Genomic DNA, 16,213 nt, shown 5'->3' with positions numbered 1-16,213 from the left:
TTCCATAGGGATAGGAGTTTACCATGGCATGGGGGGGCATGACAGTAACTGCAGACGCCGTGGCAGGACCTGGAAGCTGAAAAACCCCATCTTCCACCGCAGACAGGAAACAAGGAGAGAGCCAACTGGAAGCGAGGCCAGGCTGTGATCTCCCAAACCCAATAGGGTGGTTTGGATGAGAATGGCTCCCATAGGCTTATAGTTGAATGCTTGGTCCCCAGCTGGTGGACCTGTTTGGGAAGGATAAGAAGCTGTGGCTTTGTTGGAGTTGGTATGTCACTGCGGGAAGGCTTTGAGGTTTCACATTTTCCAGTCAGCTCTCTTCCTCTGCCTCACGCTTGTGGATTAGACATGAGCTCTCGGCTGGAAAGATGGCTCAGAGGTTAAGGGCACTGGCTGTTCTTCTAAAGGCCCTGAGTTCAATTCCCAGCACATGATGGCTCGCGACCCTCTATAATGAGATCTGGTGCCCTCTTCTGGCCTACAGGCATACATGCAGGCAGGACACTGAATGCATAATGACTAGATGTGAGCTCTTGGCTACTGCTCCAGTGTCATGCCTGCCTGCCTGCCGCCAGGCTCCTCCCCATGAAGATCATGGACTCTAACCCTCTGGAACAGTGAGCTCTCCAAATAAATGCTCTCTTTTGGAAGTTGCCTTGGTCATGGTGTTGTGTCACGGCAATAGAAGGGTAACTAAGATACTCGCTGTCAGGGGAAGCAAAGGAAAAGAACTCTCCATAACGCAGAGAAAGTGGAGGGAAGCAGAAGAGAATCCAGTGTGTAAAGCCTCAGAAGGCAGAAGGTCCCACCGGTGCTGAGGAAAGACAAACTGCACAGAGCCGCTGTGTGTCATGTTTAACATACTTCAGAACACTGATGGTCCAGATATCTCCTTTCCTGCCGCCAGATTTACATACCTTGTCCATATGGAGATTTGCAGGAACTAGTTGATGGTTCTTCATGCTTTCATGGGCCTGTTCACCTAGAGCTATAAAGTCTTCCCTGAGTCCAGGATGTACCACTTTTCATATTCTTTCTGAACAAGATGATATTCTAATAATTGATCCAGTAAAGTTCTTTATAGCTTAATATGGGGCTTGGCAGCAACCCAGTTTAATCCCAAGACTCACATGGTGGAAGGAAAGAACTGATTCCTGCAAACTGTCCTCTAATCTCTACACACACACACACACACACACACACACACACACACACACACACACTGAAAAACAATACCATAATACACCATAAAATCCACTATTTTGTATACGAGTTTTTAAAAGTTAATTTCTTAAGTGAAAAAAATTAATATTTTTCTTCTTTTGGAAGTTTCTTTTTTTACATTTATTTATTTATTATTTATACAATGTTCTGCCTGCACCCCAGAAGAAAGACCATATCTCACTCTAGATGGTTATGAGCTACCATGTGGTTGCCGGGAATTGAACTCAGGACTTTTGGAAGAACAGTCAGTGTTAGCCTCTGAGCCATCTCTCTAGCCCTTTTGGAAGTTTCTCAATGATACAGCCTCTAAAAAACTTAGTGTGCATACTAAATCACAGGGGTTTTATGTTGTTGCTTATTTTTGGGGGGTGTTTTTTTGTTTGTTTATTTGGTTTTGGGTTTTTTTTCCTAGACAAGGTTTCTTTGTGTAGCCCTAGCTGTCCTGGAACTCACTCTGTAGACCAGGTTGGCCTCGAACTCAGAGATTTGCCTGCCTCTGACTCTTGAGTGCTGGAATTAAAAACATGTGCCACCATCAGCTGGCAAGTTATAGTGTTTAAAAAAAAATCAGGTGCTGGGTAGGCAGCTCAGTGACAGAGGGCATTCCCAGCACAAGAGAAGCCCTGGGTTCTGTCCGTCCTTAGCCTGGGTTCTGTCCGTCCTCAGCAGTACATGAAAATGAGCCTTAATGCATACCAGTTGTATATACATTAGAACAGGGGGACTGGAGAGGTTTTCAGTGGTTAAGAGCATATACAATTCTTGCAGAAGCCTGGAGTTAGTGCCTGGTGCCCGTGTCCAGAAGCTCAGAACCCCAGAACCCCAGTTGTTACCCCAGTTCCAAGGACTCTGACTCTCTCTTCTGGCCTCCACTGGAGCTGCACTTACATATACACATGATTAACAATAAAATAAACTTTAAAACTTTTTAAAAACTTGGAGCATAGCCAGGCAGTGGTGGTGCACGCCTTTCGGGGGGGGGGGGCAGAGGCAGGTGGATCTCTGAGTTTGAGGCCAGCCTGGTCTACAGAGTGAGTTCCAGAACAGCCAGGGCTACACAGGAAAACCTTATCTCGGGGAGGGGGGGCAGTTGAAAAATAGATCGCTAAGAATGATTTTTACTTTTCTGTTTTGTTTTTCGAGGCAAGGTTTCTCTGTGTAGCCCTTGCCTATAGCCCTGACTCCTCCTGAATGCTGGGATTAAAGGTGTGTACCACTCTGCCCAGCTTGTCCCTTTTTTTTTTTAATGAAAACTATTTTTAAAATTTCAGACATGTGTATTATGTTTACACCCTCTTTCCTTCTCTTTTCCCTCCAACCCTCCCTGTGTCCTTCCTACCCTGCTTCTTCTCAAAGTCATGACTTTTTCTTTGTTTCATATATTTTTATGCATGCATATATGTATGTGTATATTTGTTATATACATATTTATGAGTATATGTTCATAAATATATAACATATAACATATAGGAAGGTATGCACACATTATTTATGCATAAATACAATCTACTGAGACCATTTAGTGTTGCTTGTATGTGTGCTTAGGCTAAGCACTAAGTACTGGATAACTGAGTAGGAAGCTTATCCCTGAGGAAGAGTGATTTCTCCCTCTCTGTCATTAATTTCCAATAGCTTTTCATTTAGGGGTGGGCCTTGTGAGAGTTCCCTTAAAGTCACAGTAGTCGGGGGGGGGGCAGGGAAAAGCAGGCAGACACAGTACGAGACAGCAAGGGAAGCTGAGGTAGGAGAGGAGGAGCAAAGAGGAAGGAATGGATCTTGCTGCAAAGCTGCACTCCAGACTGTTCTCAGTGTGGGGATGTGTCACTCACAAACTTGACACAACCAGAGGACTGAGGGGGATTAGCCTTTGGAGGTGCCGCTGGGCAGCAGAAGCCTCCATCAGCCTGCGGGTCAGCCTGGGGTGGTGGTTCTGCCAGGGTCAGCCTATGAGGTCCTCCTGCCAGGGTCAGCCTGTGGTGGTGGTCCTGCCAGGGTCAGCCTGTGAGGTCCTCCTGCCAGGGTCAGCCTGTGGTGGTGGTCCTGCCAGGGTCAGCCTATGAGGTCCTCCTGCCAGGGTCAGCCTGTGGTGGTGGTCCTGCCAGGGTCAGCCTGTGAGGTCCTCCTGGGTGTCAGACTCCTCCCTCCTGTGGGCTGACTTCAGGATTTCAGTCTCTCAGTGAAGCACCGTCCTTAGATAGCAGCCCTGGACCCTGCTCTTGCTCCTCCTGTCCTGTTTGGTTTTCCACTCTTTTGATAATAATTTAGGCTTCCTCTTCCCCTCTCTCGGGAGAAAACTGCTCAAACTGATTCAACCATGAATAGTTTAACAAAGAAGAAGATGGTGTTCGTGGCAATGGCCGTTTGCAGGTCAGAGTTTTCGGTAGGATTCCTCAGGACTTTTCCCATTGGCATGCGAGGAGGACCGTAAAGACGAGGAACTTCTCAGACTTCGGAACCAGATTGTACTGTCTGACTCGGCCTTACAGAAGAGCATCTCCAGTTCGCCAAGAATCCCCGCACCAAGACACTGACAGCACGCATTTCCACAAGGATGCGCAGCACTGTGTGCAGCGGCACTCAGGAGAACGTTGACGGGGTTTCTGGTTAACAAAGACCCTCTTCAGTGAGAACTGCTGGGTATGCATTTGCCAAGTACATGAACTGCTGTTCTGGCTTATTTGGAAGTGCCTAAGAAACAGATCTTCCATGTTCACTGCCTTGGTCACTGTCCTAATGCGATGAAGAGACACCGTGGCCATGGCAACTTTTTTTTTTTTTTTTTAGATTTATTTATTTATTTATTTATTCTGTATACAGTACTCTGCCTGCATGTGTGCCTGCACGTCAGAAGAGGGCCACCAGATCTTATTATAGACGGTTATGAGCCACCATGTAGTTCCTGGGAATTGAAATTCAGAACCTTTGGAAGGACAGGCAAGTGCTCTTAACCTCTGAGCTGTCTTCTCCAGCCCCTGCAGCAACTCTCATAGAAGAAAGCATTTAATTGGGGCTTGCTTGCAGTTTCAGAAGTTTATTCATTATTCTAATGGCGAGGAGCCTCGTGCCGCAGAGACAGACATGGTGCTGGAGAAACTGCAGGTTCTACATCTGGATTCCCGGGCAGCAGGAAAAGAGAGACATTGGGCCTGGCATGGGCCTTTGAGAGCCCAAAGCTCACATCCAGTAAACATACTTCCTCCAACAAGGCCACACCTCCTCATCCTTTCAATTAGTGCCTCTCCCTAAGCCTTCTAATACATGAGTCTATGGGGTACCTTTACTCAAACCAGCATGTTCATCTTTCATAATTTAGATCTCTAAAACATTGGAGCATCAATGTGTTAAAGGTCACCTTACCCAGAATCCTTTGCAGAAAGATACAGGAACTGTATGAGCATACTGCACTTCCAGCAGCTGGCCTAGGCCCTCTACGCAGTCCTCAGCTGGTATTCCGGGCTGGGCTTTGGTGGGCCCAGCAGAGAGGGTACAGGCCCAGACTCGATGCTGCCAGGGCCATGCTGCTTCCTTAGCCTCGACCCAGGAGCTCCAGAATTTTATTATGAGTTGTTATATACTAGACACGATCAGATCTATGACTTGTGAAACATTTTCTTTTGCTTTATGGGTAGGCTTTCTGACAGCGTGTGACATGCAGGCACAGAGGCCTGAGCCTGGATCCCTATCACCTACACAAAAAAATCAGTATGGTGGCACACACCTGTAATCCTGGTGCCGGGGAGGCAAAGCCAGGCAGGCATATGCCATGTACATAGGAGTGATATGTCTCTTCAAGATATTTATTTCCTTTGGAAATGTCCCCTGAAGCTTGGTTCTGGGTCATACGGTAGTTCTATTTTTATTTTTTTTTAAGGATCTTCCATATTGTTCCCCATATGGCTGTCCCATTTTTTCTTGACACCCTTGCCTACACTTTTTGTCCCTTGTCTTTTGGATGATAACCATCCTAACAGATGTCAGGTGGTGGCTCACTTGTGATTTTGATCTGTTTCCCAGACGGCTGCTGATGTTGATTACCTTTTCACGTACCTGTTGGCCAGCTATATGCTTTCTTTGGAAGAAAATGTCTTTTTAGGCCTCTTGTCTCCTTTTAATTTTCTTCCCCCAACCCTGTCTGAATCTTAAAATCAGAAAGTGTGTGCCTACAACCTCTTCATTCACAGCTTGTCTAGCCTGTTCAGAGTCTCTTGTGGTTCTGTATGTATTTTAGTTGGATTCCTTTTTTAAATGCTTAGAACATTCCCATTATATTTTGAAATGTTGACTTAAAAAAAAACCTTTCATTTTTAGAAATATTGTATTAAGGGTGAAATGTCATTTTAGGAACTTGAGAAAGAATTCTAATATTGGATAAAGCTTAAAAAATAGAAAGAGATGCAATAAAAGGCACACAGAGCAGTTAAAATTATCTCATCACAGCTAAAAAGAAAATTGATGTTATTTAACAAGGAGCAATTGAGTTTCTTGGTACCATTACAGATAAAAGTTTTCTAAAGTCTATGGAGGGATCACAACCAGCCTAACAGGCTCTCGTGTGTAGCCCGAAGCTGGACGGGAATATGAAAGGGAATTGCCATGGGCTCCATTTGAGATGTCTGCCACAGGATCGTGTTTTGAATGCCTGCTCCTCAGATGGTGGAACTCTTTGAAAGGCTGTGGCATCTTTAGGGGGTGGGTCTTCGCTGGGGGAAGTAGGTTGATAGGAGTGAGCCTTTGAAGGTCTTAGCCTGGCTCCTGATTCCTGTTGGGTTCTGCGCTCTGATCAGCACACAGGGCAAGCAGCTTCCACCACACAGTCCCCCTGCCAGGACCTGAGCTGTCCTGCCATGCCCTCCCTGCCATTTTGAGACCTAAAAATAAACCCTATAATAGGGTCTCTCTATGTAGCCTAGACTGCTCTTGAATTTATAGTTCTCCTGCCTCTACCTCCATAATTCTAACATTACCGGTACGTAAACACCATGCCTGACTCTTTTTTTTTTTTAAGCTTTCTGGAAAATATGAATCATAACCTGAGCTGTATCTCCACATGACTAGGGTAGCCCAGCATTCAGCTTCGTCTGTTTGGTGCTCTAATTCATTACCGGTGTGTCCCAGAATGGCCAGAAAACGACGTTGCTATACTAGATCAATGTCTTTGAACTTGGATCAAAACTCAATGAGTGATAGCTCTGCTGAGGAAATAAACTACAACCGTTTAACTGATGTGGTGTCAACACTTTTATTTTATTTTATTTTATTTTATTTTATTTTATTTTATTTTATTTTATTTTATTTTATATTTTGAGATAGACTGTCATGTAGTTGGGGATGGCCTTGAACTCCTGATCTTTCTGCTTCTACCTCCCATATGCTAAGATTACAGACATGTGTCACTATGTCTGACTGTATTATTATTATTATTGAGATAAGATCTCACTTGGCTGTCCTAGAACTCACTCTGTAGTCCAAGTGCCATAATTAGAGGCATGCACCACTATGCCCAGCTCTATATTTATTTTTGAATATTTTTTAGGGAGCAGAAAAAAATATTTTAACAAACTATTAGCAATACAAAATATTTATAACATAGATAAAAAATGTATGACATAGGCCATTTCTAGAATATAATACAGCTTTACAATTATATCTACAACAATACGCATTTCACCTATACAAAAACAAACAAACAAAAAACTCTTCTTCTGGGTTACTCTTTGTGCATGAAACAGAAAGGTAAAGTCTTGGGCTTGGATTTTCCTGCCTGAGTCAGCTTTTCTGTCAGTCTCCCGGCTGTGTCAGAAAATGCACAGAATGCCAAAGACCACATTTGAATTTTCTTTGAAAGTAGCTATAGCACAGACAGCTCATCCTTGGGGCCTGGAAGACAACTCAGCCTCACAACATTTGCCTCACACGTATGAGGACCCGAACTCTCATAAATGAAAGGCAGCTGTGGTGGTGCGTGCCTGCAGCTCCAGTGAGGGTGGAATGGGAGGCACAGACCACGTGTGCGCTCACTCGTACAAACACACGCAGCACACGAGTGTACACACACACACACACACCCTGAAAGAAAAAAACAGGGTCTGGGAGATGGCGCAGTGGGTGAAGCTCTCGCTGTTCGAGCTGGGGGAGCAGAGCTTAGGCCACCAGCACACACACAGGTGTCATGGGGGTGAATCTGTGACCCTAGTGATAGGAGGGCCCCTGGAGCTTGTTGGCTGGTCTGTTTAGCCGGTTCATGAACCTCACTCGCATGGAGAGACTCAAAAATGTAAGAGTGGTAAAGTTGTCTAAAGCCAGCCTCTGACTTCACGTCTGCACACACAAATAAAAACGGAAGGAGGGAGATGATAAGAGCAATTCCTTACGTAAAAAAAAAAAAAAAAAAAAAAATAGTTCGGTGACTAGTGAGGTATATTGTGCAGCAAGAACAAATGAGAATGGGATGCCTTCCCTTCACGAAATGTTTTCACAGTAAACATGGTGTAACTGATGTTGAGAGTATTTCTCACTTCTCTTTGCTTGCAATAAAAATAGCATTCATACAGTTTTTAAAGAGTATTATAGAGTAGATAAATAGTAAAAAAATCAACCAGCCACGTTGGCTTAATTCCACCACTTACGGAGGCAGAAGCAGGCAGATCTCTATGAGTTCGAAGCCGGCCTGGTCTACAGACCAAGTTCCAGGCTACACAGAGAAATCCTGTCTTGAAAAACAAAACAAAAGAGGAAGGGCCTGGGGGCTACTGGGGATCCCTGGCTCAGCTGCTCTGCAAAGTGATTAATATGTAAACAAAAATTTTATTCGCTTTAATGCCCGGTGGATCTCTGTGAGTTCCAGAGATACATACATACAGGGGCTACATAGAGAGTTCCAGGCCACGCAGGGCTATGTAGAGAGAGCCTCAAAAAAAAAAAAAAAAAAAAAAAAAAAAAAAAAAAAAAAAAAAAAAAACAAAAAAAAAAAAAAAAAAAAAAAAAAAAAAAAAAAAAAAAAAAAAAAAGCAGCAACCAAACATAAAAAGCTTTATTTGTTGTTGAGAACGATACAGTATGAAATTGTATATACTTCTTCCTTCCCTCTCATGATCCCCTTTCATGTTTCATGGCCCCTCCACATATGTGAATGCACACATTCGTGTGGATTCACACACCCTTGCTTTTAAATCTAGATCCTACAAGCCTATAAAAGAAAATATGATATCTAAATCTTTTGTAATTTTGTTTTGTTTTGTTTTGTTTCACGTGCATTGGTGTTTGGCCTGCATGTATTTCTGTGTGAAGGTGTAATCTTAGAATTACAGACAGTTGTGAGCTGCCATGTGGGTGCTGGAAATAGTCAGATCAAGTGCCCGGAAGAACAGTCAGTGCTCTTAATCGCTGAGCCATCTCTCCGGCGTCTGAGGTGTTTATATATTGTCTAATTAAAAATTGGGGTGTTGTGCCCCTGCTCTCACCGGTGGCATGGCAGAGGGAAACAAACACAGGTGTTGGCTATGAACACAAGATGTGCCTTGGGCTAGCGGTAACTCCGTGACCGGTGCGGAACAGGAATGCTTTTTGCTGTTGTGTTTTGAGACAGGCTCTCTCTATACATCCCTGGATGTCCAGAAATTCCATACGTAGATCAGGCTGGCCTTGAGACTCACAAATCTGCCTGCCTCTGCCTCCCTAATTCTGAGATTAAAGATGAACTCCGCACCATCTCACTAGGAACGCTTTCTTCTTCGAAACAGCTTTTGTAGCTCTTGTTCTAAAGCCTGCTTTGATGGCGCTGCTGCTTTTTCAATGCATTTTATTCTGCATCAAGTATCTATGGGACTATCGGACAAAATAGATTCTTAAGTTTTCTGTATTGCTGTTTGTCTTTTATGTTGCATTATTTTAACTTGCGATTTGATTTTTATTCATCTATTATTATACCAGGTGTGTGTGGAGTGGGGGGGGGGGGGGTTGTGGGTGTGTGCAAGGTGTCCGGAGACAGCCTGCCTCCTCTCCTGCCTCCTTGTGGTCAGAGGACAGCCGCCAGAGCTGGGGAATCAGCTCTCTACTGCCACCTTGTGGATTCAGGGATAAATCTCGGATCACCAGCCCTGTATGCAAGTGCCTCTAGCCACTTAGCCGTCTGACTGGCCCTGTGTTATTTTAATTTTATATTCCTTCCTCTGATCACTCATACCAGACAGCAGGGAGCAGAGAAATTAGGGGGAATGAACCATCTAGATGAAGGTTTGGCTATGGGTGCTTAAATTTTGTGTAAGAGACATCACCAGATCTAGCTGGTGCTTAGCGTGGGTCTGTGGGTGGGTGGGTATCATCCTGGCCTTCATTGGTCTAAGGAAAAAGGACACTAAAGCAACGGGTGGTTTGGCACAGAACCGTAGAAAGAATGGTTTTACTCATGTATGTATTTCTCGTCTGATTTTTGTGACAGCGCAGGAGCAGTGTAACTGCACTTGTAAGACAAAACGAAGATGAAGGTATACAAAAGAATCAGAAGCCAAAGGTAAGAGAACCGAGTGAGTAGAGTCTACCACACAGTGAAGAGCACACTAGACCTTTTGTATCCACGTCCTGGGGGTGTGGGATTCAGCCTCATACACATCTGAGTCTAAAACGACCAAGAGTCAGGTCAATATTTGCTCATTTCCCTAGGTCTCCTTCTCAGCCTGGCCCTGAGTCCGGCTGTGACATAGTGACAGAGTGCGACGGGAGAGAGGGGCAACCCAGTCAGAAACTGCTTAAGACTAGAAGTCAAGAACACGAGGCCTGTGGACTGAGCAGAATGTTCTAAATACAGGAAGCTTGGTTGTAGAACATGCAGGAAGTACTACAGACCCTACCGTGAAACCAAAACGCATGATTATTGCAGAGAGCAATTAGATGGTGTGTTTTAGGGCTTGAGTCAGTGACAAAAAATAAAAAATAAATAAAAAGGCAAAAGCATTGTTCCCAAGACAGTGAGTCTTAAAGATCTGGGGTGAGCAGCAAAGCCCCCTCATCCCCAGCACACCCTTCCGGTGACTCTGGTTTCCCCTTGATCTGGGCAGCAGTGAGGTAAGCAAGAGAAGAATGCGAAAGGCCAAGGGTGGAGGCACACCCCTGTAATCCTAGCCCTTGGGAGACAGGAGCAGGCGGAACAGAAACTCCAGGCCATCCTCCTCCCCAGAAGGACATCAAGGCCAGCCCAAAATACAGGGGATGAAAGGAGAGGGGCTGTGACACTGAGAGGGAGGCGGCGTGTCCACGGTGGCAGAGAAGGGTCCCTCACAGGTCTCCTGGCTCCTGGTCAGAGTTCTGCTAGATCCCCAAACTCTCTGAGGAAGAGCCGGCGCAGAGCCCTTCCAAGAAGATCCTGGAAGTTGGTAGCAAGAAGGTCCCTGTGTAATCTCTCTTATCTCTGTCTAGAAAGGGTCAACAAAATGCAAAGCAAAAGCGGCCACCCAGCTCCAGGCCTGGTGGCGTGGCACCCTGGTGCGCCGGACCCTGTTGCGCTCTGCCCTCAGCGCCTGGATCATTCAGTGCTGGTGGCGGCCGACGCTCTGGAGGATCGCGGAGAAGAGGCGGAGGAAAGTGCTGATTGACTTCTCAAGCAAAGAGAGAGCGGTGGTCAAGCTCCAGTCTCTGATTCGGATGTGGCGGGTCCACTGGCGGTACTGCCAAGTCCTCAATGCTATCTACATCATCCAGGGCCACTGGCAATACCACAACTGCCAGTCCTGCTCTTTGCTGCGGGGTCACTGTGTGATCACGGCCACCCACCTTCAGTTCCACATTGAGATCATTGACCACTGAGCGTTGCCTAGAAGAGACGCTGTGAAATCGGTTCCCAATAAAGGTCTAAACGGTTCATGTGGGTTTGCGTTCGCGCCTGGTGGAAGCCTGCAGACTCGGCTCTCGCTGACTCCCGTTGTCCCTCACAAAGAACAAATGTGAGGTTTTCCTGTGCCTGTGTGTTTGGGATGCTAATGGTCACGTGCCAATCCAGTCATCAAAACAGCAGCTGGGTCCCAATCTGACCTGACCTATGACACAGCCACGAGTCTACCTCCGTTCCCAGACCCATTCCTTCCTCCCCAGCACTGATCTGAAGACGAGTGAGCTGCTTCCTGTGAAAACGCCTCACACCTCTGCACACACAGAATGGCTCTGGGGTCAGCAGTCGGGGTTGGCTGGCATCTAGAGTGCCTCGGTTTCCTCTTCGGGAAGCATCTTAAGGAAATGTCAGCGTCTTAATGAGGGATTCACAACGTGGCCCCGAGTGAGGACGGGAGTGTGGCCTTGGTGCTGGCTGGGGCAGGAGCATCTCAACAGGAGATGACCCCGAGGACACGTGAGAAAAGCCACGCAGCACCTCAGTTCTTTCTTCACAGTTCCCGCGCCCAAACAGGGCATTCTCTGACACCCCTCCCTCCCCTTCCCCTAACCCCTCTCAAGCTTTTTAATCCTGCTCTCATGGACATACTAAACTAACACTGCTTTGTAGAAGCTTCTCTGGTTGCACTGTCTGGTATGGGAAATCCCTGGAAACAAACCTAGTGCAACTGAGGAAAAAGGCTTTTAACTTTAACTAACCACACTGTGGCTAGTGGCCACTGCCCTGGAGAGCAGGGCTCTAGACACGATCAACCCCTGTGATGAACCCCAGCTCAGCTTCCTCGTTCCACAGTCTGGTCTCTGGTTAATTCCTCCTTTCCTTCTGGTGCAGCTTCTCAATAACCGATAGGGGGGTCTCCTCAGATGTGTTAAGGGCTTCACTCTAGATCCTGCTTGCTTTTCAGGCCACCGCTCCTGTGGTGCCTTTTTATTTTTTTAACCAGTTCGGATCCTGATACTCATTATGATCTCTTCTCTATACAGTCTGGCTGCTTCTCTTCCTTCTTCCATCCTTTTTCCTCCCAATCCCTTCTTCCCCTCCCTCCCTCAACACATAGGGGATGAACCCACCCACCTTCCTGCCCCCTTGCCTAAACTATAGTGTGGCTCAAGCAAGACTGTCTGTACTCCAGACTATGTAGCCCAACTGAATATTCTCCAAATTTTCTCTCCTGTTTGCATTTCTGTTTTATGGGTCGAATAATCCAAAACCTCTCCTCCCCAAATGCCCAGTTTTACTCTTCTCTCCTCCACTTGATTGAAGAAACGGGAACGGGTTGAATCACCAATTTCCTCTCGCCTTGTTCTCCATCTCAGCTGTACCTGGCCCCACACTCACTGTTTTCTCTCCAGTGAAACAGAAGGTCTTTGTCTCGATCACAAGCCAACCCCTCTATTCCTCTTCTGCCTTCTCAAGCTGGCTGATCCCGTATGTGGGGCCTAGCTGTCCAAATGAGCAGTGTCTACCTCTCCCATCTTTAAACCCCAGCACCCTGAAGGCAGAGGCTGGCAGATGGCTGAGAGTAAAATGCCAGCCTGGTCGACATAGCAAGTTTCAGGCTAGCCTTGGCCTACAGAGTGAAGCCCTGTCTCAAAAATTAGGTGGGGGAAGAGGGGTGACCAGGGAGATGGCCCAGCGGTTGAAAGCACGTGCGGCTCTTCCTGAAGCCCAAGGCAGGGTTTCCAGTTGCTCAAAGCCACCTGTAACTCCAGCTCCAGGAGATCCAACACCTCTGGCCTTGAAGGGTACCAGCACTCGCATAAAAAGCACGCTCACACAAAGACACAAATACAGGATTTCACGCAAGTTTTAAAATAATACAATACAAATAAAATCCTTTTTAATTTTTTTTTTAAATTCTGTTCTAGCTCTTTGCTTCTCCTCATAGCAAGACATGGTCCTACTCTTCTCTCTCTGCGCCCCCCCTGCTTTCCCTTCAATCATGCCCCCACCACACACACACACACACACACACACACACACACACACACACACTTTAAAGAAGTTTGTTCAAGGACTGGAGAGATGGCTCAGAGGTTAAGAGCACTGGTTGTTCTTCCAGAGGTCCTGAGTTCAATTCCCAGCAACCACATGGTGGCTCACAACCATCCATAATGAGATCCGGTGCCCTCTTCTGACAAGCAAGCAGAACAGTCTATGGATGATAAATAAATCTTTTTTAAAATAAGTATATGTGTATCTTTAAAAGTTTAAGTAAGACACTTGGGCTGGAGAGCCACATCAGCGGTTAAGGATGCATACTGCTCTTGGATGCATAGCCAAGCTCAGTTCCTAGAACCTGTCGCGCGCGGCCTTTGCCGATAAGGACGACGCAACAACCAAGGATTTCTTCAGCGGCAAGTTTATTGAACAGCTCTTTCTTGCAGATGGTGAAGGACCCAAACCCCGGGTTGTGCTCTGCTTAAATAGCCAGCAGCGCGACCTGTCCGTCTGTAATTGGTGCTCTGTTCAAGTCTTCATAAGCATATGGCTGGCAATTGGAGTGCAGCCTAAACCCTCGTTAGCATAAAGCTGCGCATGCGTAAACTGCAGGGCGGCGCAGGCAAGAAGCGCGAAAATGCTGGCAAGAAGAACCAGGAAGCAGGCGCCATCTTGTAATGGCGGGAGCGGCTCCCGACATCTCCCCCTTTTATATATATTAAAGGCCATCTCAATCAGAAAAATAACACACCATGAGGTTACTGATCAGCCTGCTGAGCCAACAGCGTCAGCGATCAAGGAGTTTACACAGTGTAAGAGACCCTCTGCACCTTGAGTCCCGTGCAATGGGAACCTGAGCCCTGGGAGGTGCAGAAGTCTGTCTTGAACAGCATCCTGGTGCAATGGGAACCTGTGCCCTTCAGGAGTGCTACTAGTTCAGACAGTGTCTCAACGACTGAGCATGTTAAGCCAAACTTGGGGAGATGCTCCCTGTTCCACAGCCAGCATAGCCCGCACCATGGCCACATTTTTAAGATGTTGCTGTCTCTTAAAACGGCAGAGCAACCAAAAACAGAGAAACAGTCCAGCCAGTAGCAACACTCCAAATATTCCCACGCCAACCCACTCCTTAAAATAGGAAAAGGCAGAAGATAGACATTGGCAAATAAGGTAGTCCCAGAGAGTCATTAGTGGAATCTCCTGGGTCTCCACCTCCAAGCTCGTCAGCAGTCCGTTTAACATCAGGATCAGGATCAAAGTTAGGGTCAGGCTCATCTTGCTTCACCACCCGGGTCAATTGCGCCGGAACCCAAATTGGATTTTCTTGGTCCTGTGGGAAAATACACACAGCTCCCCTGGATCTTATTAAAATAAGATCCGGTCCTTTAATGATTATAAGAGCAGAGAGCACAGCTGCTGCCAAGCTTTGATTTGTTACCGGTATTTGTTCATATACTTTAGGTGGGTATAAGGTCTGATTAATTACCCGAGCGTCCTCCCAGATTGGGAACGCGGTTTTAATCCGCTTCCTCTCTTTTTCTGATATCAGGGAAAATTTTGTCTCTGCAGATTTGGGTTTTTTAGTGGCTGACTTCCGCATGGAGAACCCGGAAGTGCCAGCATAGGCCACATATGGTGGCGGATCCGGGCGGTAACGCCCTTCCTCATATTTAGCTGCTTCCTCATCCAACTCTGCCTGCTCGTCAGGGTCGAGCCCTGACTCCTCATCAGTTTGTTGATTCTCAGAAGAGCTGTTTTCGCTCTCTGTAGACTCCGGCTCGCTCGATGACGAGGCGGCTTTCTTCTTTTCCTTGCTACCAGTCTGTTTTGGTTTCTTAAACTTCTTAACTAGCTTTCGCGCCTTCAGCGCTTTAGCCTTATCTTCCTTGGTCCCATCCTTAGGGGATTTACCAGTCTTAATTCCCTTTTCTGCTTCAGATAGACTGTCTTGATGGTCCCGTTTCCCACAACTAAGGCACAGACAACACAACAAGACCACAGAAATCATACCTTGCAGAAAAGTACCGCGGTTCTCACGCCACTGACTTTGAATCCTTACTCGACGAGCAGTCGGGGTCCTTCGAAGCGATCCTCCACTCCGGGTTCGGCGGTTCCCGGGTTTCGGCACCACTTGTCGCGCGCGGCCTTTGCCGATAAGGACGACGCAACAACCGAGGATTTCTTCAGCGGCAAGTTTATTGAACAGCTCTTTCTTGCAGATGGTGAAGGACCCAAACCCCGGGTTGTGCTCTGCTTAAATAGCCAGCAGCGCGACCTGTCCGTCTGTAATTGGTGCTCTGTTTAAGTCTTCATAAGCATATGGCTGGCAATTGGAGTGCAGCCTAAACCCTCGTTAGCATAAAGCTGCGCATGCGTAAACTGCAGGGCGGCGCAGGCAAGAAGCGCGAAAATGCTGGCAAGAAGAACCAGGAAGCAGGAAGCCGGCGCCATCTTGTAATGGCGGGAGCGGCTCCCGACAAGAACCCACATCAGCTGCCTCGGAACTGCCTGTAACTCCAGGAGATGCAGCGCCTCTGACCTGCACTCACATATCCATGCACAGGCTCACACAGGCTCACACATCGACACAGAATTAAAAACAAACTGTTTAAAAAAGATACCTGACTTGAAGGGAAACTAAGGTCTGTTTTGTTAGAGTTGTTTACTTACAGACAGTTGCCTATATGTAGTAGCCACATACAAAAATCTTGTGAAATTATCCCAGTGATTAATGAGAAACACTAAAATTCTCCATTTGGGTGAGATATGCAGGAGTTGTATGTCCGTACGAGTGGTGGCTGTTTGTTAAACAGCAGGAGCAAAAGAACATCTTGGGATGTAAAGAGAGTTGGGTAGCATGGAGAAGGGGTTGCTTCACAGGCTGGTCCTCCTGTCATCTTATGTTTGACATCAGGCAAAATGCACCCTTAAATTCCATCAGAGCACTCCAGGCAAAGGCAGTCGGATCTCTGTGAGTTCAGGGTCAGCCTGGTCTACAGATTGAACTCCAGGACAGGGCTACACAGAGACACAGTCTAAAACATAATAAATAAATAAATAAATATATAAATAAATAAATACATACATACATACATACATACATACATACATACATAAATAAATAAATAAATACATAAATACATAAATACATAAATAAAAGCATGC

General features: G+C 46.4%; 1 protein-coding gene across 1 annotated transcript; it reads left to right on the top strand.

Annotated features, from left to right (window-relative positions):
* Nucleotides 1-3,541: 3,541 nt before the first annotated feature.
* LOC129693001 (IQ domain-containing protein F2-like) lies at nt 3,542-11,025 on the top strand. Its single transcript, XM_055629514.1, has 2 exons — nt 3,542-3,607; nt 10,639-11,025. The coding sequence occupies exons 1-2, from the start codon at nt 3,542-3,544 to the stop codon at nt 11,023-11,025; spliced, it is 453 nt and encodes a 150-aa protein (XP_055485489.1).
* Nucleotides 11,026-16,213: the final 5,188 nt, after the last annotated feature.

The sequence above is a fragment of the Psammomys obesus genome, unplaced genomic scaffold (assembly GCF_907164565.1).
Source record: "Psammomys obesus unplaced genomic scaffold, mPsaObe1.curated_primary_1811, whole genome shotgun sequence".
NCBI lineage: Eukaryota > Metazoa > Chordata > Mammalia > Rodentia > Muridae > Psammomys > Psammomys obesus.
The sequence above is the reverse complement of the archived record's forward strand: the minus strand, read 5'-3'. Positions and strand labels throughout refer to the sequence as shown.

What these genes read in the sequence shown, in the direction of transcription:
- LOC129693001 (XM_055629514.1), top strand. Translation starts at nt 3,542, where the DNA reads ATGAATAGTTTAACAAAGAAGAAGATGGTGTTCGTGGCAATGGCCGTT. An exon ending in TTTGCAGGTCAGAGTTTTCG is followed by an intron (nt 3,608 to 10,638) that starts GTAGGATTCCTC and finishes ATCTCTGTCTAG; the next exon opens with AAAGGGTCAACAAAATGCAA.